A 27,273-nucleotide genomic window follows, 5' to 3' on the forward strand; every position below is an offset into this window, starting at 1 on the left:
GGATTGTCTTTGGTTTGTGCATAAGAGACGTGAGACTCAACTCAAGCTGCTCTAAGTCTACATGTTACAAGTACTGGGTCTACGTGTCTATGCCTGTCTCATCGCAGACAGGTTGGTGGCCTCTGTATTCTGTGCCCTTCTTTTTGGTCTTGCACCCTCTGCCCTCTCTTGACCTTGTCACTCCCAGACTTCAGCAAGATGCACAAGGTAAGACAGTAACCTCTTCTGGTGAAACTCCCAAAATCCAGGATCACTACCATTCATTTGTTTCCGTTTTCTCTGCCTCTGGAACAAACTTCCCTAGTCTGTTCGGTCCCATTCTTCCCTCCAGAGCTTCAAGACAGCTGTTCATCCCCCATTCATACTCTGTTCTACCCCAAATAGCCCCATTCCCAAGCAATACCTTTTTTTTGTATACATAGTCTAGGCTCGTATGAGAGCTAACACATACGTAGAATAAAGTAACACATACGTTATAGTAGAACATATAATAAAGGAGCGGGAGAAAAGAGGAGAAGAGAGAGAGAAGTACAACAACAGTAGGAAACAGGGACATCAGGAGATCAGTGGAAGAGAGGGCTGGGGCAGGGTACATGGGATAAACAAGATGAACCCTACTTTGGCTTTCAGGAAAGAAAACAATGAATTTGAAGGAGGTGGGTTTGGGGTGGATTAACGGGGGTATAAAAGATCAACGTTTTGAATAGGGGAAGACATGAGATGGTGCTAAACAGCTATTTTGAAGACCTGGAGGGAGGCGTGCTAGTATGTTCCAGAGGCGGGTAAAAGAGGAATTAAAGAGTGAAGGTGAGCAGTGAGTCTTGATTTTGCCAGTTTCTCCAAAAGAGGGTTGCTGGCAGACCTTGTGCATCCTGCAGGAATATTTGGGGGACAGAGCACAGACAGAGCAATGGGTGCAAGGCCAGAGAGGAGTCAGTACAAGACAGAAAGACCACCAACCTGCCTGCGGTGAGAGAGTGAAAGACCCTCAGAATCAGCTTCAATGCGAGAGATACCAATGATCCTAAAGCCTTTGCTTTCTACAGCGTGAAGCCGAGCTAGGTGTGAGATAGGTGCACCAGCCCAGAGGGGAGAGCAGTATTCAATCAAGCTGAGGATGAAAGCTTTGTATGTGGTGAGGAACTCAGAAGTGCCAAGAAAGACTTCGCACAATGGAGGATGCCAAATCGGCGACTGGCTTTGGAGGCCAGTTTGCAAATATGGCTTTCCTAGGGAAGATCATGGCAGATAGTGAGACCCAAAAGCTTGAGTAACAGAACTTCTCCGAGGATTGTTGAGAAAATAGATGGGAGGATTTTCCAGATGGTATTTTCGGAGAGACATAGTGAGTGTGTGAGATTTGTCAGGATTGAAAGACATGTTCCACGTGTGTGACCAGCTTGTAATTTTATCAGAGAGTGAAGAGGCTCCTTCCTGGCTGCCGATCTGCAGGATGAGAGATGCAGCTGCAGAGGGTTGAGTCATCAGCAAAAAGATAAGAGGATTTTCTAGAGAGTGGAGCCATCAGAAAAAAGATAAAGAATATTTTCCAGAGAGTGGGAGAGATCATTGATGAAAATTAGAAAACACACAGGGCCCAGAACACTGCCTTGAGGAACTCCAGCTTAGACAGGAAGAGGAGATGAGAGAATTCCATTTAGAGCCACTCGTTGACTACGACAGGGGAGGAAGTCAGCAAGCTATGCGTGGAGATTTCCATGAATACAAGAGGAGGGCTTGGAGAGCAGGGTGGGGTGCCAGAATGTAATTTAAAGCACGAGATATGTGAAGGGAGACAGCTTTGATTTCCTGTCTGGCGTTGAGGACCTCCATCCATTGTTGAGACTGCAAAAGCAGCATGTCCACAGTAGAGTGACCTGGTCTGAATGCAAATTGATGATCAGAGATCAAGCCATTGGAGAAGCGAAAGGATTTAATATCAGAAGCGATGCTGAATTACATGACCTTGCTGATAATTGGGAGCAGGCTGATTGTCTGTAGTTGTCTGTAGTTGTCGTTTCAAGGATCTGTTTTTGCACATTTTTTGTGTAAAGCGGTAATGTTGGCTGATTTCCAAGCAGATGGCAGATGTCCTTGATCAAAAGAGAGGGTGAAGAGAACAGAGAGAGGACGTGATAGAGTGGCAGAGCAGGATTTTAGGACCCATGGACTGATGCCGTCTGGTGTAGTTGCTGAATCAGAGTCGAGGTTTGACAAACACTTCTCCAATACTTTCTAAATACGTTGAATACGTTCTAAATTGTTAACTTTTGCTTTAGTTAAGGCTACATTGAAAATAAGTACACAATACTCCAACACTGGTCTTATGTAGCCAATATAAATCATCATAACGTCACAAAGGGGTAAGTTATAAGATTTAAGATTGCACAAAATGTACAACTTTCTATTACATTTCTTAAGCACTTCCCCTATATGAGCATCCCATTTCAAGTTTTTCTGTATCGTCACACCAAGCACTTTATTGATTGATTGCACACTGGGTAACTTAGTATTATTAATAGAGAGTGTTAGATGTTGTACTGGCTGCTTTACGGAGGAAACTGCCATCGTGTAACATTTTAACGCATTCAGCTTCATGCTATTATCAGATGTCCGATTCGGAAGAAAAAGTAAAGATTCCTGCATTTGTGACTGTTGTGTCCCTTTCCGACTTTCAACAAAGGTAACATCGTCCACATATTTAAGATACAGGATGGGACCTTTCTCACATGCATCATTGATCATTACTAAAAACAAAATTGGGCCTAAGTTTGTACCCTGTACACAATACTCCAGCATGACTATTTTTCATTTCGGATATAGTTCCCTTGTATTTCACGCACTGCTCACGGAATTCCAAAAAGTTAATCCAGGAAATAATATATGGGCAAAGTCCAAGGTGAATCAATTTGCAAGCCAGAACATTATCATCAATTTGATCAAAGGCTTTTGAGAAATCTGTAAGAACTACAGTGGATATTGAATTTGGATTACTATCAGCATTTTGATACAGCTGATGAAGCATTCCTATTAAATAATGACATGTTGATAGCTTTCTTTGATTGCCATACTGATTAATATCAATTTTTGTCGCAATGTCCTCGAGGAGCCATTTTGCAATGATTCCGCAACTTTTGCAAAATAGCTCGTCAGTGCTATTGGTCTCAATTCCCACAAAGTAGGTGCTTGTGACTTTGGACTTCACTTCTGCGTACATGTACGTGTACGTGTACGTGTATGCTGTTTACTTCTTCTGCGTGCCACGTCTGCGTACTTCCAACAATCCGGAAGTTTTGCCTGTTCAAATGATGCATTTAAAACATCAGTCAAGGGAAAACTTAATTCGTAAGCAAATTCACGAATTACTCGCACAGGTAAGTCTCCAGAGCAATGCTTGCTTTTTGCAATTAAAGTTTACGTAATTGGTTATGGACCTGTTGAGGTTGGACAGTATGAGATCTTAACAGGGAGTATGCAGGTAATTCTGTTCTATCAATTCTGGGTAAATGGTCTGCTATCGTAATAAAATGTTCATCGATTATGTTAGCTGCTTTTTTATATTTCTGCGGATCATCCGAATCAATACCTGGTATCGTTATAGAGACTGGGTCCTGTGGATCTTGAATAAATATTTTCATCTGTTTACACCAGCCTGCAGGATTATCAGATTTTAGTTTGCGAACCCTGGTATTAGAATAATCTTTATTAGCTTGATAAATAGATCGTATGGTCTTATTTATCAGGTAATGTCAAAGGGCTGTATTACCTTGATGCCATGCATACAATCTGTTTTGTGATGGACTTAACTTCATAAGTTAACCATGTTTAATCAGTCTCATGAAAGTCAGAAATACGTTTGAAAACGTTAAAGGAGGGGTGGAATAAAGGTGAGTGTAGAGAATGTAGAAAGGAAGAGCTGAAGGTGTTGTAGTGATAGAAGGATTTATTTGAAAGCAAACTTTTGAAGACGAAGAAGAAGAGTGAATGTAGTAGCGTAGAGAATTCAACATGGAAGCGGCAGTTTGAACATTGTAAAAGGCACTGTACCATCTAGGTAAATCGTCGTATATACAAGTAGATGGTTGGTACGGAGAGAGCAATTACCTTTTTTCCTATTATTATCATTATTTTTATTATTACGATTATTTTTGAAGGTTAGGCAGAAGAGAGGAAAGCAACAGGTTGAATAAAATAAAGTAGAGCCGTGGGATGAAAACACTCACGATCATAGTGGGAATGCAGAGTGTAAAATGGCAAAAATTGCAGAGAGCAGGAAGAAGCATGGTCCGGGAGGTGTAAGGTTTGAAGGTAAGGAATTGAAATTATTATTATTATTCTCATTATTTTTTAAGACACTAAACAGGGTATAATTGGGAGGAATTGAAGCAGAGGTAAGGGGATTGAGGAGAAAAACAAAAAGGCTGAAGGTGGTAGAGAGAAAAAGACAATAAAAAGTGATTGTGGACTCAAAACTAGGAAAGGATAGGCCTAGGAAAGGATAGGCCTTCTAGTAGGAAAAGTTTCACGAACACTCACAAATTCTAAAACAAAACAAACTCGGAGCACACAGTAAACACTGAGACAACAAAAGAAACAGCAAAAACGCAACAAAAACGACTGGGATAACATTTTCCATTCCAGATAAATAACATTTTCCCGTTATTGTGAACCCCCCCCCTCCCCCCCCCCCCCCTTCACCTCTTTTTGTTTATTAGTTGTCGGTTGGTTTGTCTATTTTACGTTTCATCCCCTCCTTCCCCTTTCTCTTCTTGCTGTGTCTCATTCAGCTTGTTCACCCCCATGCGTCCTTCTCCCCAGTCCCATTTATCTCATTGTTACTCTCACTTCTACTCTGCTGTTGGTGTTGCTCCCTTTCCATTTTGTTCCTTTCCATTCTGCTCTAGCTTTTCCATGACCCTCAACAATGTAAACAAAAAGTACCAAAATGGCAGAATGCTATGCAGTACTGTATATATAATTGCCCTCTATAATAGACCTTCTGCCAAATTTCGATAATGCTGCAATGTTAGTGCAACTCAACTAGGCAATTAATGACAAAAGTTCATCAATGATCAAGGAATGGAAGACTGCTTCCAAAACAAAAGCATAAGCCACACCAGCATCCCCAAAAAGTTTGCAGATCATCCTTTACAGGTTGGTCCATCTATGAACAATGGCTCAACATTAAAGAAAACCATTACACAAGACAAGAGAGGAATAGGATTGAGAGAGAGAGGCAAAAGAAGCAGACCTTGATATCGAAATTGCAGTCACCACGGGCCAGTAATGCGATGTAATTGGTAGCGTTGAAGTCTGGTGGTGGTGGCGAGACACTTAAACAACCGGACTCGGGTTCTGCAGCAACCAACTTTCCCTTGTGCGGTGGTGCAAAGAGAGTTTACAGTAAAAAAAAAAAACACGGAATGATAGGGTTAGTAACATGAGGGGGGAGGGTGGAAATTGTTGCATACAAGTTTAAGAAAGGAAGGTGTTGTCAATGGAAATATTAAAAATGTTTAAAAAAAGGGAGAAACTGAAAGTAACAGGGCAATAAAAAGGCAATGCACTTGATCACATGCTGTCTGTTCAAAAAAAACTCAACTTCTGTCCAAATAACTGGAAAACATTAACATGTGGTGACAAAACAATCACATCCATCACATTATTAAGTTGGTCATACATGTAACGCACCTTCACTTTAGCCTGAGCGTGATTTTACGAGCGCTCTCTGCCTTACATTTCAAGAAGTACCAAGAAAAGTGCATAATTATGCTTTTCAATCTCCACACCCTGTCTTTTAATCTGCCTTTCCGTCACACAAGCTAAATTCACTGCACAACTTATTCTACAACCATGAAATGGAAAATGAAAATAAATAAATAAACTTTCCTCAAGTAATATTTTTCAACGACGTAGAGACAAGAGCGCACCCACAAACTGTCACAACTCACCTGAATGCCATCCTTTGGGAGTTGGGGACCAAACGAGGCAGGACGGTCGTCAAAGACCACCGAATAATTGTCCTTGGTCTGCAGGGGGAAAAGAAAGGGAGTGAGAAAAATCCAAGCAGTGGATGACAGAAAACGCATGAAATTCCAAAAGGAAAGGAATGAGGAACCTGTATTGTTAAATTGCACATTGTGGTTGACATGAACTGAGAGTTCAACCCTATGCTTCCCTCACTTTAATTTTTACCGCACTTACTTCCACCATTCACTCACCACAATAATGAAGCCACTAGCTGGGCTGCAGTTGAGGATGACCGTGACATACACCATAAGGATAATGTAGATCTGTGTAGCAGACAACATGATCGCATCCAGAGGGAAGGACATCACATTGGATTTTTATCCAGCCTGCAGAGGTGAGAGGGTGGAAGGGGGGAGGATAGCTTATGGTAATTAAAAGAATAATGGCATGTGTCAAGAGCAATAAAAGAAAACTCCTAATCAAGGTTTACAATCACAAAAAAATAACTATAACGGCACTCTACATCCGCCAGGCTGAACAGTTTACATTTTGTATCCCACTGATAGGCCGGATATGGATCTAGACATTAAACAAAATATAATCGGCTTGTTCTCGTCACCTAACTAACTCATCCACCTAGTTTTGTAATAACCCGTCCACAATTTTTTGAAATGTCATGCTATATTATCATTTTTGGCCCCAACTCTCAATAGTGAAGATGACTTAAAAATTAATAATCCTCATATCTGGATTTGGATTTACACCAACATCGAATCAATTCATCCTAGTCCCACACCCAACCTGTCCACCACATTTCATCAATATCCGACCACAACGTTTTGAGATAACCTCCTCACAGAACATTTCATTTTCCTCATAAAATTGTTCAGCAATTTATATCGTCGATGCGAGAGTGAAAAACCTTTACATACATTAACAAGAAAGAGCAATCAGAAATGGCAGACCCTCGCCAGTACTTTCTTCTATGATTTTGTACTTTGGGTCCTCGGGGTCTTTTGGGCCTTTCAGTTGCTCTGGGTGTTAGGGTTCTAAATAATCTTAGAGGTCTTAAATGGGTCTTCGGGTTCTAAAGGCACAAAGGGACTTGAGGGGTATTCGTGGGTCTTTATGATCTTTGTGGTGTTAGTGGGTACCGGGTTGTAAAGAGTCCAAAAGGGATTTAGGGTCCTAAAGGGTCTTATGGGTTCCAAAGGTTCCAATGGAATTAATAAACTCATCAAACAGAAAACCAAATACTGTACTGCTTTGGAGTCATCAGAAGGAACCAGAATAAAAAAAGAGCAGAGATGGAGTCATCAGGAGGAACCTGGATAGGATTCGGGTTTCAGCCGCTACTCCACAACCCTCTAATCCATCCAGGCGCGGTCAAGTGAGTCTTGCAGAAAAATTTCTGCAATATTTCACTTCTCCTTGGACAGATAGATAAAGAAAGAGAGAAACAAGGAAAAAGGAAGAATTGGAATGTTTAAAGAGAAATGTGAAAAACTAAAAAGAAATGTGAAAGGAACAAAGAACAAAGATGCTGGGAAGAGCCCAGATAGACAGATTTCATCAGTTACTCCCCAGGCTCAAACGCAACAACAGGTACAAGGTACCATCAGCGGGTAAGCATAGTCCATGCAGCATCAGGATATGATACAATCGTAATCAACGGAAAACCAAATACTGCATTGGAGTCATCAGAAGGAACCCGAAGAAGTAAAGAGCAAAGATCGAGTCATTCGCAAAAACATACCCACGTCTGTGCAGACAAACAAACGCAATACCCTCGTCTCTGGCGAAGGTAACTAGAAGGGCACTTGGTAGAGAGCTTACATCCACCATGCAATGCCTGATCCAGTGGAACATATCGGGCCCAATAAGATAATATTATACTGCATGAATACGACTCATTCAATGCTCAAAGCCTGGAACCTTTAATTCCACTACATTTTAGATATACGAGTAGAATACAGTAGAGGTATTCCTCTATTTATGCACAGGATGCGTTCCTGGAAAGCAGGGTGTAAATTGAAAAGGCGTAAACAGAATGTGGTTTTTCCCATCAATTAAAATGTAAATATTAAAGGCGTTAAACCGAATATCGCAGGCATAAATTGAAAAGAGTTTCCCTATTTCTCTCCTAATTCTCCCACCTACCAAACGCATCTACCAAGTTTTCTCCAAATCCGTTCACAACTTTTTGAGATATCTTGCTATATCTCGTTTTTGGCCCCATCTCTTAATGGTGAAGAATCTCTCAAAAAATTATCGTATTCGGATCTTCACAAAAATCTAACAAAGTCGTCCCTGTCACACTCCCAAGCTGTCCAACCAATTTCATCCGAATCCATCCACAACTTTTTGTGACATCCTGCACACAAACAAAAACAAAAAAGACAGGAGTGAAAACAAAACATCCGCCCACAAAAGATTGGCAGAAGTAATTAGAAGTTAACCAACTGCAGTCCTTGTGCCAGTCAATGTGTTCGCCTCCCCATTCTGATCGCTTTTCAATACAGTACTCCCTTTATCAGACTCGTTTTTGTCCCTTCATACTATTTTTCACAATAGATGCCATCAAGGTGATATTTCTATAACCGTTTGGCTTTATCATCTAGTGTTGGCAGAAATTGTGCTTTTTCATTCAGGTTCACCGCGCACACACACACACACACACACACACACACACACACACACACACACACACACACACACACACACACACACACACACACACACACACACACACACACGCTCTTACGACAGAGACGCTGGCATGTAACACACACTCGGGCGTACAGGCACGTGCGCGTCACACACCGGGTGGGCAGCATATGCACACAGCACAACACACACTCACATGTGCCACGCACACACGACACACGGTATTGCAATAGCCTCCACTTTTGGGAACGGAGGAAGCTTGCAAGACTGAGCAACATTCTGCGATTGGTTGAAAATATATGGAAAACAAAATAACAACAAGAATGACCTCACTGTGGTCACAACCCACGACGGTAACGGGCCGATTGAGAAACTCGCATTTAAAGCACTCTTAAAAGATGAACAGCGCGATTTGGGAAACACATTTAATGCGCTTTTAAAATATTAACTCGACACCGCTCATCCATGTCACCTTCCGCCACGGTTACATCAGCAGGAGCTGACTCGTCACATGGTCACAGATTGTTTAACCCCAATATGGAGGCATTCAAAAATTATGTAGTGCTATTTTTTCAGGGAGGCACGTACCGTGCATGCTGACGGGCTTGATTAAACGTTACTAATCATTTTTATTCGACATTGATTATATTGTTGGGGTCCCTAATCATAACACTCAACCCAAACAAAGCTAATGGAAATCTGACTGAACCAACCCAGTAAGTGTATAATCAGCAGAGGCCCACAGGCCTGATGTCTTCGGTCCACCAGAAATCCAAGATGGCGGCCATATTATTTTGTCTGGGTGCCATGGTGGGTGGAGTCGAGCAACAAATGTGGGTGGGGTCTGGCAGCTGTCCGACCATTGGGTGCACATTTCAAAAATTGACTGCCAACAGGAACCACCACACCAACAACCACAACTATCACAACCATTTGGAGCTCTTGTAGATCTGTGACAAGTCGCCAGCAAAAGCAACAAAAATGTCTACTTTTGATAAACGCAGTTAAGAACGGTCGTTATAAGTACTAGGGCATGCCCGTACTATATATATATCTAAAATTATATCCCCCCCCTCTATTTACATGAAATGGTTTGGTCCAAAGCGAACGGCTTGCGAGTACGGTGACAATCCCCCCCCTCTATTTACATGGAATGGTTTGGTCCAAAGCGACCGGCTTGCGAGTACGGTGACAATCCCCCCCCCCCCCCCCTCTATTTACATGGAATGGTTTGGTCCAAAGCGACCGGCTTGCGAGTACGGTGACAATCCCCCCCCTCTATTTACATGGAATGGTTTGGTCCAAAGCGACCGGCTTGCGAGTACGGTGACAATCCCCCCCCCCCCCCTCTATTTACATGAAATGGTTTGGTCCAAAGCGAACGGCTTGCGAGTACGGTGACAATCCCCCCCCCCCTCTATTTACATGAAATGGTTTGGTCCAAAGCGAACGGCTTGCGAGTACGGTGACAATCCCCCCCCTCTATTTACATGAAATGGTTTGGTCCAAAGCGAACGGCTTGCGGAGTTTGGTAAAGAAATCGCCATAGCGTGCACAAACGCGCAGGAAAGCTAAAGAATCGCAAATTAGTTTTAATTAGTTTTAAAACATAGTTTAACGCCAACATAGTTTGCCAACGTGAAATAAATGAATACGCTCTCAAATGTGCCGTCCGAGGCAGAGTCTGTTCGGCACACGTGATAGCTCGCTGCTCTCTGATTGGTTGAATCGTTTTTTGGACATAGCTCGGTAACTACTTGTCCGATTAATATGAAACCTTGAAAAGGCACATCCTCGGGTCCCCAGCAATATACCTGGCAAGTTTAAAGTATATCGGACCCGTGGTTGTCGAGAAACAGCGGTCACAGACAAACAAACAAACACACACACAGACACACAGACACACAGACACACACACACACACACACACACAGAGATTGCTGGAATTATAGATAGATAACTGGAATGATGTAAACCTGTATTTTGAGTGACACTTCGAACACTACCTTTCTAAAAGTAATAAAGCCTTTGAGAAATAGCAGCGAAAAGTGGCTATTACTCGACATGTTAATGGATATGTGCAAAAATAATGGCGATTTGGAATACAGTGCAGTAGAGATGTATTACCTCCGGCACCAAAGGTGGATGGAGGTCATGTTTTCACCCCTGTCTGTCCGTTTGTTTGTTTGTGAACAAAATATCTCAAAATGTTGTGAACGGATTCGGACGAAATTTGGCAGGGATGTAGCGTACGTGATATTGACGAAGTAGATCGATTTTGGTGAAGATCCGGATTCGGATCCGGCTACTAGAATTTAAAGCGATTCTTCACCATTGGGTGATCGGGCCAAAAACGATACATGGCAGGATATCTCAAAAGGTTGTGGACGGATTCGGACGAAACTTGTTAGAGAGGTTGGGTGTGTGACACGGACGATTCGATTCGATTTTGGTGAAGATCCGGATCCAGGTAGTAGAATTTTTAAAGTGATTCTTCACCATTGGGTGGTATGGCCAGCCAGGCGGAGGTTTGCTCCCTACCGAGTGCCGTTCTAGTTTCGGTTTCTGTTTGTGGTGAAACCGCTGGTCTGCGTCTGTTACAGCATTACAGGCTGCTGAGGAAGTGAGTCAGGGTCGTTTCCAGGTCAACATAACTTCACATGGTGGAATTACCCAGTCGAACACTTCCTAGTTAAATGGAAAACCAAATACTGCATTGGAGTCATCAGGAGGAACCTGGATAGACTTCGGGTTTCAGCTGCTACTCCTCTATCCTCAAACCCATCCAAGCACCGCCAAGTGAACCTTCCAGAAAAATGTCTGTAATAATTCACTCCTTCTGAGATAGATCAACAGATAAAGAAAGAGAAATAAAGAAGAAGTAAGAATTAGAATGAATAAAGAAAAATATGAAAAAGTTGAAAGAAATCTGAGAGGAATACAGGGAATTTGGGAAGAACCCGGACAGATGGATTTTAGCAGTTCATCCTGAGGCAAAAACACAGCAACAGTTACAAACTACCAGCGGTCCATTAGCGGGGAAGCACATCGAGGTACAGAGAGGCACAACAAGCACGGTAAAGCACGGCACGGCAAAGTACAGCACAGCAAGGTGATGCACGGCAAGGGACGGCGCGACAAAGCAAGGCAAGGTACATCACAAGGCAAGGTAAGGCACAGCATGACAAAGCAAGTCAAGGGACAGCACAACAAGGCAAGGTGCAGTACGACAAGGCAAGGTGCAGCAAGGTGCAGTACGACAATGCGAAGTACAGCACGGCAAGGCAAGGTGCAGCACGGCAAGGCGAAGTACAGCACGGCAAGGCGAGGTACAGCACGGAAAGGCGAGGTACAGCACGGCGAGGTGAAGTACAGCACGGGAAGACGAGGAACAGCACGGCAAGGTGAAGTACAGCACGGCAAGGCGAGGTACAGCACGGCAAGGCGAGGTACAGCACGGCAAGGCGAAGTACAGCACGGCAAGGCGAGGTATAGCACGGCAAGGCGAGGTACAGCACGGCAAGGTACAGCATGGCAAGGTACAGCATGGCAAGGTACAGCATGGCCAGGTACAGCATGGCAAGGTACAGCATGGCAAGGCGAGGTACAGCACGGCAAGGCAAGGTGGAGCACGACAAGACAAGATACAGCACGACAAGACGAGGTACAGCATGGCCAGGAACAGCACGGCAAGGTACAGCATGGCCAGGTACAGCACGGCAAGGTACAGCACGGCCAGGTACAGCATGGCCAGGTACAGCATGGCAAGGTACAGCATGGCCAGGTACAACATGGCCAGGTACAGCATGGCCAGGTACAGCACGGCAAGGTACAGCACGGCAACGTACAACACGGCAAGGCGAGGTACAGCATGGCCAGGTACAGCACGGCAAGGTACAGCATGGCCAGGTACAGCACGACAAGGCGAGGTACAGCATGGCAAGGTACAGCATGGCCAGGTACAGCACGGCAAGGCGAAGTACAGCACGGCAAGGCGAGGTATAGCACGGCAAGGCGAGGTACAGCACGGCAAGGTACGGCGTGGCAAGGTACAGCATGGCCAGGTACAGCACGGCAGGGTACAGCATGGCAAGGCGAGGTGCAGCACGAAAAGACAAGATACAGCACGACAAGGCGAGGTACAGCACAATGCAAGGTAATGCACAGCACAACAAAGAAAGGCTAGGTAAGGCACAGCACGACAAAGCAAGTCAATGGACAGCACGACAAGGCAAGGTACAGCACGACAAGGCAAGGTACAGCACGACAAGGCAAGGTACAGCACGACAAGGCAAGGTACAGCACGACAAGGCAAGGTACAGCACGACAAGGCAAGGTACAGCACGACAAGGCAAGGTACAGCACGACAAGGCAAGGTACAGCACGACAAGGCAAGGTACAGCACGACAAGGCAAGGTACAGCACGACAAGGCAAGGTACAGCACGACAAGGCAAGGTACACCACGACAGGGCAAGGTACACCACGACAGGGCAAGGGACAGCACGACAGGGCAAGGTACAGCACGACAGGGCAAGGAACAGCACGACAAGGCAAGGTACAGCACGACAAGGCAAGGTACAGCACGACAAGGCAAGGTACAGCACGACAAGGCAAGGTACAGCACGACAAGGCAAGATACAGCACGACAAGTAGAGATACAGCACGACAAGGCGAGGTACAGCACGACAAGGCAAGGGACAGCACGACAAGGCGAGGTACAGCACGACAAGGCAAGGCACAGCACAAGGCAAGGTACAGCACAAGGCAAGGTACAGCACAAGGCAAGGTACAGCACAATGCAAGGTACAGCACAATGCAAGGTAGGGCATACCATGACAAAGCAGGGCAAGGTAAGGCACAGCATGACAAAGCAGGGCAAGGCACAGCACGACAAGGCAAGGTACAGCACGACAAGGCAAGGTACAGCACGACAAGGCAAGGTACAGCACGACAAGGCAAGGTACAGCACGACAAGGCAAGGTACAGCACGACAAGGCAAGGTACAGCACGACAAGGCAAGGCACAGCACGATAAGGCAAGGTACAGCACGACAAGGCAAGGTACAGCACGACAAGGCAAGGCACAGCACGACAAGGCAAGGCACAGCACGACAAGGCAAGGCACAGCACGATAAGGCAAGGGACAGCACGACAAGACAAGATACAGCACGACAAGACAAGATACAGCACGACAAGTCAAGATACAGCACGACAAGTCGAGATACAGCACGACAAGGCGAGGTACAGCACGACAAGGCAAGGGACAGCACGACAAGGCAAGGGACAGCACGACAAGGCGAGGTACAGCACGACAAGGCAAGGCACAGCACAAGGCAAGGTACAGCACAAGGCAAGGTACAGCACAAGGCAAGGTACAGCACAAGGCAAGGTACAGCACAAGGCAAGGTACAGCACAATGCAAGGTAAGGCATACCATGACAAAGCAGGGCAAGGTAAGGCACAGCATGATAAAGCAGGGCAAGGCACAGCACGACAAGGCAAGGCACAGCACAAGGCAAAGTGATGCACAGCACGACAAAGCAAGGCAGGGGAAGGCACAGCACGACCAGGCAAGGTACAGCACGACAAGGCGAGGTACAGCACAATGCAAGGTAAGGCACAGCACAACAAAGAAAGGCTAGGTCAGGCACAGCACGACAAAGCAAGTCAAGGGACAGCACGACAAGATAAGGTACAGTACGACAAGGCAAGGTACAGCACGACAAGGCAAGGTACAGCACGACAAGGCAAGGTACAGCACGACAAGGCAAGGTACAGCACGACAAGGCAAGGTACAGCACGACAAGGCAAGGTACAGCACGACAAGGCAAGGTACAGCACGACAAGGCAAGGTACAGCACGACAAGGGAAGGTACAGCACGACAAGGCAAGGTACAGCACGACAAGGCAAGGTACAGCACGACAAGGCAAGGTACAGCACGACAGGGCAAGGTACAGCACGACAAGGCAAGGTACAGCACGACAAGGCAAGGTACAGCACGACAAGGCAAGGTACAGCACGACAGGGCAAGGTACAGCACGACAGGGCAAGGTACAGCACGACAGGGCAAGGTACAGCACGACAGGGCAAGGTACAGCACGACAGGGCAAGGTACAGCACGACAGGGTAGGAGCACGACAGGGCAAGGTACAGCACGACAGGGCAAGGTACAGCACGACAGGGCAAGGTACAGCACGACAGGGCAAGGTACAGCACGACAGGGCAAGGTACAGCACGACAGGGCAAGGTACAGCACGACAGGGCAAGGTACAGCACGACAGGGCAAGGTACAGCACGACAGGGCAAGGTACAGCACGACAGGGCAAGGTACAGCACGACAGGGCAAGGTACAGCACGACAGGGCAAGGTACAGCACGACAGGGCAAGGTACAGCACGACAGGGCAAGGTACAGCACGACAGGGCAAGGTACAGCACGACAGGGCAAGGTACAGCACGACAGGGCAAGGTACAGCACGACAGGGCAAGGTACAGCACGACAGGGCAAGGTACAGCACGACAGGGCAAGGTACAGCACGACAGGGCAAGGTACAGCACGACAGGGCAAGGTACAGCACGACAGGGCAAGGTACAGCACGACAGGGCAAGGTACAGCACGACAGGGCAAGGTACAGCACGACAAGGCAAGGTACAGCACGACAAGGCAAGGTACAGCACGACAGGGCAAGGTACAGCACGACAAGGCAAGGTACAGCACGACAAGGCAAGGTACAGCACGACAAGGCAAGGTACAGCACGACAAGGCAAGGTACAGCACGACAAGGCAAGGTACAGCACGACAAGGAAAGGTACAGCACGACAAGGAAAGGTACAGCACGACAAGGAAAGGTACAGCACGACGAGGCAAGGTACAGCACGACGAGGCAAGGTACAGCACGACGAGGCAAGGTACAGCACGACGAGGCAAGGTACAGCACGACGAGGCAAGGTACAGCACGACGAGGCAAGGTACAGCACGACGAGGCAAGGTACAGCACGACGAGGCAAGGTACAGCACGACGAGGCAAGGTACAGCACGACGAGGCAAGGTACAGCACGACGAGGCAAGGTACAGCACGACGAGGCAAGGTACAGCACGACGAGGCAAGGTACAGCACGACGAGGCAAGGTACAGCACGACAAGGCAAGGTACAGCACGACAAGGCAAGGTACAGCACGACAAGGCAAGGTACAGCACGACAAGGCAAGGCACAGCACGATAAGGCAAGGTACAGCACGACAAGGCAAGGTACAGCACGACAAGGCAAGGTACAGCACGACAAGGCCAGGCACAGCACGATAAGGCAAGGGACAGCACGACAAGACAAGATACAGCACAACAAGACAAGATACAGCACGACAAGTCAAGATACAGCACGACAAGGCGAGGTACAGCACGACAAGGCAAGGGACAGCACGACAAGGCGAGGTACCGCACAACAAGACAAGATACAGCACGACAAGTCGAGGTACAGCACGACAAGGCAAGGGACAGCACGACAAGGCAAGGTACAGCACGACAAGGCAAGGCACAGCACAAGGCAAGGTACAGCACAAGGCAAGGTACAGCACAAGGCAAGGTACAGCACAATGCAAGGTAGGGCATACCATGACAAAGCAGGGCAAGGTAAGGCACAGCATGACAAAGCAGGGCAAGGCACAGCACGACAAGGCAAGGCAAGGTACAGCATGACAAGGCAAGGTACAGCACGACAAGGCAAGGCACAGCACAAGGCAAGGTACAGCACGACAAGGCAAGGCACAGCACAAGGCAAGGTACAGCACAAGGCAAGGTACAGCACAAGGCAAGGTACAGCACAAGGCAAGGTACAGCACAATGCAAGGTAGGGCATACCATGACAAAGCAGGGCAAGGTAAGGCATAGCATGACAAAGCAGGGCAAGGCACAGCACGACAAGGCAAGGTACAGCACGACAAGGCAAGGTACAGCACGACAAGGCAAGGTACAGCACGACAAGGCAAGGTACAGCACGACAAGGCAAGGTACAGCACGATAAGGCAAGGTACAGCACGACAAGACAAGATACAGCAAGACAAGACAAGATACAGCACGACAAGTCGAGATACAGCACAAGGCAAGGTACAGCACAAGACAAGATACAGCACGACAAGGCAAAGTACAGCACAAGGCAAGGTACAGCACAAGGCAAGGTACAGCACAAGGCAAGGTACAGCACAAGGCAAGGTAAGGCATACCATGACAAAGCAGGGCAAGGTAAGGCACAGCATGACAAAGCAGGGCAAGGTACAGCACGACAAGGCAAGGCACAGCACAAGGCAAGGTACAGCACAAGACAAGGTAAGGCACAGCATGACAAAGCAAGGCAAGGTAAGGCACAGCACGACAAAGCAGGGGAAGGCACAGCACGACAAGGCAAGGTACAGCACAAGGCAAGGTACAGTATAAGGCAAGGTAAGGCACAGCACGACAAAGCCAGGCAAGGTAAGGCACAGCACGACAAAGCAAGGCAAGGTAAGGCACAGCACGACAAGGCAAGGTACAGCACGACAAGGCAAGGTACAGCACGACAAGGCAAGGCACAGCACGATAAGGCAAGGTACAGCACGATAAGGCAAGGTACAGCACGGCAAGGCAGGGTACAGCACGACAAGGCAAGGTACAGCACGGCAAGGCAGGGTACAGCACGGCAAGGCAGGGTACAGCACGGCAAGGCAGGGTACAGCACGACAAGGCAGGGGACAGCACGACAAGACAAGATACAGCACGACAAGACAAGATACAGCACGACAAGACGAGATACAGCACGACAAGTCGAGATACAGCACGACAAGGCGAGGTACAGCACGACAAGGCGAGGTACAGCACGACAAGGCGAGGTACAGCACGACAAGGCAAGGGACAGCACGACAAGGCGAGGTCCAGCACGACAAGGCAAGGCACAGCACAAGGCAAGGTAGAGCACAAGGCAAGGTAGAGCACAAGGCAAGGTACAGCACAATGCAAGGTACAGCACAATGCAAGGTAGGGCATACCATGACAAAGCAGGGCAAGGTAAGGCACAGCATGACAAAGCAGGGCAAGGCACAGCACGACAAGGCAAGGTACAGCACGACAAGGCAAGGTACAGCACGACAAGGCAAGGTACAGCACGACAAGGCAAGGTACAGCACGACAAGGCAAGGTACAGCACGACAAGGCAAGGTACAGCACGACAAGGCAAGGTACAGCACGACAAGGAAAGGTACAGCACGACAAGGCAAGGTACAGCACGACAAGGCAAGGTACAGCACGACAAGGCAAGGTACAGCACGACAAGGCAAGGTACAGCACGACAAGGCAAGGTACAGCACGACAAGGCAAGGTACAGCACGACAAGGCAAGGCACAGCACGATAAGGCAAGGTACAGCACGACAAGGCAAGGTACAGCACGACAAGGCAAGGTACAGCACGACAAGGCAAGGTACAGCATGACAAGGCCAGGCACAGCACGATAAGGCAAGGGACAGCACGACAAGACAAGATACAGCACAACAAGACAAGATACAGCACGACAAGTCAAGATACAGCACGACAAGGCGAGGTACAGCACGACAAGGCGAGGGACAGCACGACAAGGCGAGGTACCGCACAACAAGACGAGATACAGCACGACAAGTCGAGATACAGCACGACAAGGCGAGGTACAGCACGACAAGGCAAGGGACAGCACGACAAGGCGAGGTACAGCACGACAAGGCAAGGCACAGCACAAGGCAAGGTACAGCACAAGGCAAGGTACAGCACAATGCAAGGTAGGGCATACCATGACAAAGCAGGGCAAGGTAAGGCACAGCATGACAAAGCAGGGCAAGGCACAGCACGACAAGGCAAGGCAAGGTACAGCATGACAAGGCAAGGTACAGCACGACAAGGCAAGGCACAGCACAAGGCAAGGTACAGCACAACAAGGCAAGGCACAGCACAAGGCAAGGTACAGCACAAGGCAAGGTACAGCACAAGGCAAGGTACAGCACAATGCAAGGTAGGGCATACCATGACAAAGCAGGGCAAGGCACAGCACGACAAGGCAAGGTACAGCACGACAAGGCAAGGCACAGCACGACAAGGCAAGGTACAGCACGACAAGGCAAGGTACAGCACGACAAGGCAAGGTACAGCACGATAAGGCAAGGTACAGCACGATAAGGCAAGGTACAGCACGACAAGACAAGATACAGCAAGAAAAGACAAGATACAGCACGACAAGTCGAGATACAGCACAAGGCAAGGTACAGCACAAGGCAAGGTACAGCACAAGGCAAAGTACAGCACAAGGCAAGGTACAGCACAAGGCAAGGTACAGCACAAGGCAAGGTACAGCACAAGGCAAGGTACAGCACAATGCAAGGTAAGGCATACCATGACAAAGCAGGGCAAGGTAAGGCACAGCATGACAAAGCAGGGCAAGGTACAGCACGACAAGGCAAGGCACAAGACAAGGTAAGGCACAGCATGACAAAGCAAGGCAAGGTAAGGCACAGCACGACAAAGCAGGGGAAGGCACAGCACGACAAGGCAAGGTACAGCACAAGGCAAGGTACAGTATAAGGCAAGGTAAGGCACAGCACGACAAAGCAAGGCAAGGTAAGGCACAGCACGACAAAGGCAAGGTACAGCACGGCAAGGCAAGGTACAGCACGGCAAGGCAAGGTACGGCACGGCAAGGCAGGGTACGGCACGGCAAGGCAGGGTACGGTACGGCACGGCAATGCAGGGTACGGCACGGCAAGGCAGGGTACGGCACGGCAAGGCAGGGTACGGCACGGCAAGGCAGGGTACGGCACGGCAAGGCGGGGTACGGCACGGAAAGGCGGGGTACGGCACGGCAAGGCGGGGTACGGCACGGCAAGGCAGGGTACGGCATGGCAAGGCAGGGTACAGCACAGCAAAGCAGGGTACAGCACAGCAAAGCAGGGTACAGCACGGCAAGGCAGGGTAAGGCAAGGCAAGGCACAGCACGACAAGGCAAGGCACAGCACGACACGGCAAGGCACAACACGGCAAGGCAAGGCACAACACGGCAAGGCAAGGCACAACACGGCAAGGCAAGGCACAACACGGCAAGGCAAGGCACAACACGGCAAGGCAAGGCATGGCACGACAAGGCAAGGTACGGCAAGGCAAGGCAAGGTACGGCAAGGCAAGGCAAGGTACAGCAAGGCAAGGTACGGCAAGGCAAGGTACGGCAAGGCAAGGTACGGCAAGGCAAAGCAAGGTACGGCAAGGCAAGGTACAGCACGACAGGGCAAGGTACAGCACGACAGGGCAAGGTACAGCACGACAGGGCAAGGTACAGCACGACAGGGCAAGGTACAGCACGACAGGGCAAGGTACAGCACGACAGGGCAAGGTACAGCACGACAGGGCAAGGTACAGCACGACAGGGCAAGGTACAGCACGACAGGGCAAGGTACAGCACGACAGGGCAAGGTACAGCACGACAGGGCAAGGTACAGCACGACAGGGCAAGGTACAGCACGACAGGGCAAGGTACAGCACGACAGGGCAAGGTACAGCACGACAGGGCAAGGTACAGCACGACAGGGCAAGGTACAGCACGACAGGGCAAGGTACAGCACGACAGGGCAAGGTACAGCACGACAGGGCAGGGTACAGCACGACAGGGCAGGGTACAGCACGACAGGGCAGGGTACAGCACGACAGGGCAGGGTACAGCACGACAGGGCAGGGTACAGCACGACAGGGCAGGGTACAGCACGACAGGGCAGGGTACAGCACGACAGGGCAGGGTACAGCACGACAGGGCAGGGTACAGCACGACAGGGCAGGGTACAGCACGACAGGGCAAGGTACAGCACGACAGGGCAAGGTACAGCACGACAGGGCAAGGTACAGCACGACAGGGCAAGGTACAGCACGACAGGGCAAGGTACAGCACGAGAGGGCAAGGTACAGCACGACAGGGCAAGGTACAGCACGACAGGGCAAGGTACAGCACGACAGGGCAGGGTACAGCACGACAAGGCAGGGTACAGCACGACAAGGCAGGGTACAGCACGACAAGGCAGGGTACAGCACGACAAGGCAAGGTACAGCACGACAAGGCAAGGTACAGCACGACAAGGCAAGGTACGGCACGACAAGGCAAGGTACGGCACGACAAGGCAGGGTACGGCACGACAAGGCAGGGTACGGCACGACAAGGCAGGGTACGGCACGACAAGGCAGGGTACGGCACGACAAGGCAGGGTACGGCACGACAAGGCAGGGTACGGCACGACAAGGCAGGGTACGGCACGACAAGGCAGGGTACGGCACGACAAGGCAAGGTACGGCACGACAAGGCAAGGTACAGCACGACAAGGCAAGGTACAGCACGACGAGGCAAGGTACAGCACGACGAGGCAAGGTACAGCACGACGAGGCAAGGTACAGCACGACGAGGCAAGGTACAGCACGACAAGGCAAGGTACAGCACGACAAGGCAAGGTACAGCACGACAAGGCAAGGTACAGCACGACAAGGCAAGGTACAGCACGACAAGGCAAGGTACAGCACGACAAGGCAAGGTACAGCACGACAAGGCAAGGTACAGCACGACACGGCAAGGTACAGCACGACGAGGCAAGGTACAGCACGACGAGGCAAGGTACAGCACGACGAGGCAAGGTTCAGCACGACGAGGCAAGGTTCAGCACGACGAGGCAAGGTTCAGCACGACGAGGCAAGGTTCAGCACGACGAGGCAAGGTTCAGCACGACGAGGCAAGGTTCAGCACGACGAGGCAAGGTTCAGCACGACGAGGCAAGGTTCAGCACGACGAGGCAAGGTACAGCACGACGAGGCAAGGTACAGCACGACGAGGCAAGGTACAGCACGACGAGGCAAGGTACAGCACGACGAGGCAAGGTACAGCACGACGAGGCAAGGTACAGCACGACAAGGCAAGGTACAGCACGACAAGGCAAGGTACAGCACGACAAGGCAAGGTACAGCACGACAAGGCAAGGTACAGCACGACAAGGCAAGGTACAGCACGACAAGGCAAGGTACAGCACGACAAGGCAAGGTACAGCACGACAAGGCAAGGTACAGCACGACAAGGCAAGGAACAGCACGACAAGGCAAGGCAAGGTACAGCACGGCAAGGCAAGGTACAGCATGGCAAGACACGACAAGATACAGCAAGGAAAGGCATGGTAAAGTAAGGCACGGTAAAGTAAGGCACGGCAAGGCAATGTACAGCAGGGCAATGTACAGCAGGGCAATGTACAGCACGGTAAGGTAAGGCCCAGGAAGGTAAGGTACGGCAAGGCGAGTTACAGCAACGAACAAAGTACGACACGGCAAGATTAAGATACGACACGGCAAGGTACGCACAGCCAGGCACAGCGTCTACATCACTCACCCAAATGCTGGTCCACATGGGAATCAACTGTCAAGCCGAACCGAGAACCTAAAACAAGACAACGTTTGATGACAAACAAAAAAAATGGAGCCGCAAACCGCGCACGACTACATCCGGTCACGCGACTATCTCCGTCGCGAGCCGATGTCTCCACAGTATTTGAATCGATACCAGATCAGGACGAATAAACGCGCTGTTTTGACACCAGTTTTTCAGAACGTTTAAAATAATATTTCTCACAGAAAATTGCGCCATTTCATTTGTTGTCGTTTTTATACTTCTCAATGTAGTTGGTTGTACTACTACTAGTTGTAACTGTAATCCCCATTGTAACTGTAATTTTGTGGGTAATTAAATGCTGGAATGCAGTCCTCCCACTCCCAGCCTCAGGACTCAAAACAAAAGTATTCACCTCCCTTTCAGTGTCGGATGACGTAATTCAAGGATCGAGTTGTGAACCTTTCTTGTTCTCATATGTTTTTTTTCCCGAGAGCACGACAGCCTCCAATTGTAGTTTGTTTGGGTAATATTCCCCGTTATAGAGCTTTTAAATATTGGTGAGATGCTTCTTCCTCACTCCAGTAGCTCCAACTGTCACTGCCTTGCGGCACAATGTCGGCGCTCCTCAGCTTCCAGATTATCTTGACTTCATTTTTAGCTCACCTGGAACGAAGTTCAGGGGAGCTTATGCGATGGGGCGTCGTCCGTCCGTCCGTCTGTCTGTTCGTCCGTCAGTCAGTCTGTCCGTCCATTAGTCAGTCCGTTTGTCAGTCCGTCCGTCAGTCAATCTGTCTGTCTGTCAGTCCGTCCGTCCGCCAGTCAGTCCGTCCACCAGTCAGTCAGTCAGTCCGTCTGTCTGTCAGTCCGTCCATCCATCCGTCAGTCCGTCAGTCCGTCCACCAGTCCGTCTATCAGTCCATCCATCAGTCAGTCTGTCCATCCGTCAGTCAGTCCGTCCGTCCGCCAGTCAGTCCGTCCATTAGTCAATCCATTTGTCAGTCCGCCCGTCAGTCAATCTGTCCGTCAGTCCATCAGTCAGTCAATCTGTCCGCCTAGTCCATCAGTCAGTCAGTCCGTCCACCAGTCAGTCCGTCTGTCAGTCCGTCCATCCGTCCGTCACTCAGTCCGTCAGTCCGTCGATCTGTCAATCTGTCCGTCCGTAAACACTTGAAACTTCTTCTCCTAAACCGCTGATGGGATTGCGACCAAATTTGGCACAAATGATATTTGTTATGTTGTGACTAAAGTTTGTTCACGGCATTAAAAACATTGGGGTCTAAGGGGGTCTACAGGGGTCAAAGTTGGTCCAGGTTTCATCATCTCAACCTGTTCCTCTTCACAGGATCAATCACAGGCTCTATTCCCATCATCTTTCGCAATTCATCATTTGTCTTCCTCTCTCTCAACGATACTCCACACATCCACCGAACCATTCGCATTTCCACCCTTTCCAGCCTTCGTTGCTGCTCTACGTTCATTACCCATGTCTCACTCTCATAAATCATAACACTTCTCACACATGCAGCATACACCTTTCCCTTCAGCTTCAACGACACTCCCCTCCTCGTCAGCACGCCACTCAGTTCCCGAAACTTCTTCCATGCACATCTCACTCCAGCAAACGTTGCCGAGTCTGATCCACCTTCTCCATTCAGCATGTCTCCGAGGTAGCAAAATGTTTTCACACCTTCCAGCTTCACGCCGTCTCCAAGATCCAACTCAACATTTCCTCCATCTGCAGCTCCCTCTGTGCACACCTTACATTTGAATGTAGCTGCCACACTGGTTAATGACCCTCTCAGACCACTACATTTTTGATGAACCCACTCAGCGCACATTGTACATTGAATGGAGTTCACTCCGACACCCTTCCTGCGCACAGCACAGGGCCACTTCCCAGTTCTTTCCACCTCTCCACATGCTTTACCACTTGCCATCACCTTCGTCTTTCTGATATTCACCTTCAGACCTTTTGTCTCCATACATTCCTTCCACTTGTTCATCTTTTCCTTCAGTCCATCCATACTTTCCGCAATCAACACCAGATCATCTGCATACAACAACTCCCACGGTAAACCCTCCTTTACGTTCCGAGCCAGCACCTCCATCACAGCTACAAATAGTAGTGGGCTTAGTACCGACCGCTGATGCACTCCCACCTTCACCTCAAACTCACCACTGTTCCCGTCCTTCGTCCTTACAGCTGTGCACGCTCTTTTGTACATTGCCATCACTACTCTGATCAACCATTCCTCCACTCCTAACTTCCTCAATGCCCATGTCAATACTTCACGTGGAACCCTATCGAATGCTTTATCCAGATCAACAAACCCAAGAAACAACTTCTTTCTCTTCTCCATGTACTTCTCCTGCAACTGCCTCACAATAAAGAGCGCGCCAGTCATATGTAGTTGTAATTGTCATGGTTCTCCCTTTTGATGTTTTTATGGCCAGATGCCCTTCCTGACACCAACCCTCTTAGTCGCCTCCGACGACACGCAGGGATACGGTGTACCTATTCTAAACCAGGGTACACACCGGGAGGCCTGTCATCCTCCCGAGGTCGGCAAAATGATTACCAGCTGACTAATGATAGAGGTCATTGCATCAGCAGCACAGTTGCACCTCCAGATCATGACGCAGCCAGCAGCCACAGGCAGAGGCATAGCTCGAGATTTGGGGGTCCGGGGGGCTTGACTCCTTGAGGGGCCCCCTCCAACATTTGGTGAGGTTTGAAGAAAAATGGAAAAAATTGCAACAATAAATCTTTTTTATTTGAATTTCAATTTGAACTGAAAATTTGAAAATACGGTAGTTTCCTAATGCCCCAAAAACAAGAAAAAATCAAATAATAACACAAGTAAAAAAACATCAGTTGTACACTTTTTTAGAAAACCACATAACAGCAAAGAGTTACAATGAGTATATCAGTTCATCTTCATATTGCCTCCCGTCGTGCTTTCTTTGCAGCAAAATCATCGATCACATCATTGATATTGTAGCGGTTACCGCTGGATGCACACAATCGCCTTGCACCGGCCAGAACACGGCCAGACGCGCCTCTCCCGGGCATGCCCGGACTCACTGTTCCCGGGCACGCCCGAACCTCCCGGGCACGCCCGGTCTCGTCTTTCCGGGGCATGCCCGCTCTCGCCTTTCCAGGGCTCGCCCAGAGCGTCCGGGCATGCCCGCTATCGCCTTTCCAGGGCTCGCCCAGAGCGTCCGGGCATGCCCGCTATCGCCTTTCCAGGGCTCGCCCAGAGCGTCCGGGCATGCCCGCTCTCGCCTTTCCAGTGCTCGTCCAGAGCGCCCGGGCACGCCCAGCCTCGACTTGCCAGGCCGCAGCCAAACACGCCCGGGCAGGTCCAAACTCGCCTTTCCAAGGCTCGCCCTTGACACCCGGGCATGCCCGGTATAGCTTTTGCCGGGCAAACTTCCCGACATAAATGTGCATATATATTGCTGCCCGATAAACGGGCTTTTGTCAGAATACCTGAGCTGTTTTGTTTCAATAAAGCAACTCGGACGAATTCCGTCTTTGGTCGCGTCACTTCTTTCGACTCGCGTTGGAGCGCAGCTCCTTCACTGGTGACCTGCCGACATGGACACGGCAGTGACTCTTAAACTGCCTACCTTCTGGGAGGCTCACGCGGCTGTTTGGTTCGCCCAGGCGGACTCCCAGTTCGCCCTGCGAGGCATCACCGCGGACGACACCCGCTTCCACCACGTGGTGGCAGCGCTCGGTTCCGCCACCGCGGCCCGCGCCCTGAGCCTCCTCGAGCATCCGCAGGCTGCCGACAAGTATGACGCGCTGAAGACGCTCCTCCTCGACGCTTTCGCCCTCTCACCGGCGGCACGCGCACGGCGCCTGCTCGACTTGCCCGAGCTCGGCGACACGCGCCCGTCCGAGCGCATGGACTATATGCTCTCGTTGCTTGGTGAGCACTCTCCGGATTTTCTGTTCCGCGAGTTGTTCTTTCGCCAGCTGCCTCACCCGGTACGCCTCGCCCTGGCTGGCACGTCGATCACCGATCCCCGCGCCCTCGCCAGGGAAGCCGATAAGATCTCCTCGGTGGGCCAACACATCGGCGCGGCTACCTGTAGCCTGCCGCCGTCCGAGGCGACGCCCGAGCACCCTGCGCGGTTGGAGGCCGAACTGCCGGTGAAACTGGCGGCCGCCACGCCGCACCGACCGCTTCCGACACGACGGCCGGGGCCTCCACCTGACCAGGCGTGGTGTTATTACCACGCCAGGTTCGGACACAAGGCTCGGACGTGCCGATCCCCGTGCACTTTCGGCAAGTCGGGAAACGGCTGGGCCGGCGTTCATTCCCAGCCATGAGCGCCGGCCACTCGGGCAACTTGCTTTTTATTCGGGACAAAGCGTCCGGGCGGCGTTTCCTTTGTGACACCGGCGCCCAACTGAGCGTCATACCCGCCTCCGAGCAGGACAGGCGGGACGCCGTTTGCGGCCCCTCTTTGGTCGCTGCTAATGGCTTGGCCATACGCACTTTCGGCCCGTGCAACGTCACCCTCTGCTTCGGCAGCCAGCGCTTTCAGTGGACCTTTGTGACCGCCTGCGTCCCCATGGCTTTGCTGGGCGCCGACTTCCTCTGCGCGCACGGGCTGCTGGTCGACGTCAAACGTCGTCGCCTTGTCAACGCCGAGACCTTCAGCTCCCTGGCGTGCACGATGAGCAGCTCCACGCCGACCGAACTGGCGTGCGCCCTCCCGACGACGAACGAGTTCGCTCGCCTGCTCGCGGAATTCCCGGCCCTCACACGGCCGACGTTTTCGGCCGTCGCAGTGCGGCATGGGATCGAGCACCACATACCCACTACGGGCCCGCCGGTCTACGCCAGGGCCCGCCGCCTCGACCCGGCCAAGCTCGCCGTGGCAAAGGCCGAGTTCGACGCGTTGGAGCACCTCGGCATCGTGCGGCGCTCCAATAGCGCGTGGGCCTCACCACTGCACATCGTGCCAAACCCGGGGGGGCGGATGGCGCCCGTGTGGCGACTACCGCCGCCTCAACGACGCTACCACCCCCGACAGGTACCCGATCCCGCACATCCAGGACTTTTCCGCCCGTTTGGCGGGACGGGTCATATTTTCCAAAATTGACCTGATACGGGGATACCACCAGGTACCTGTCCGGGCGGCCGATGTCCCGAAGACGGCCGTCATCACGCCGTTCGGCCTGTTCGAATTTTTGAGGATGCCGTTTGGCCTCAAGAACGCGGCCCAG

At 50.1% G+C, this 27,273-nt stretch overlaps 1 protein-coding gene across 1 annotated transcript in view; it reads right to left on the bottom strand.

Moving 5' to 3' along the window:
• The window catches only part of LOC137435110 (E3 ubiquitin-protein ligase RNF13), a 111,456-nt gene extending 89,175 nt beyond the window's left edge, over positions 1-22,281 (bottom strand). The window contains exons 1-4 of the mRNA XM_068128583.2: positions 22,029-22,281; positions 6,222-6,356; positions 5,952-6,029; positions 5,252-5,374 (exon numbers count right to left, since the gene is read on the bottom strand). Of these exons, the coding sequence (XP_067984684.1) occupies positions 5,252-5,374; positions 5,952-6,029; positions 6,222-6,335 (315 nt within the window). The 5' untranslated portion in view covers positions 6,336-6,356; positions 22,029-22,281. The remainder of the gene's footprint in view (positions 1-5,251; positions 5,375-5,951; positions 6,030-6,221; positions 6,357-22,028) is intronic.
• Positions 22,282-27,273: the final 4,992 nt, after the last annotated feature.

The sequence above is a fragment of the Myxine glutinosa genome, chromosome 9 (assembly GCF_964187855.1).
Source record: "Myxine glutinosa chromosome 9, kmMyxGlut1.1, whole genome shotgun sequence".
NCBI lineage: Eukaryota > Metazoa > Chordata > Myxini > Myxiniformes > Myxinidae > Myxine > Myxine glutinosa.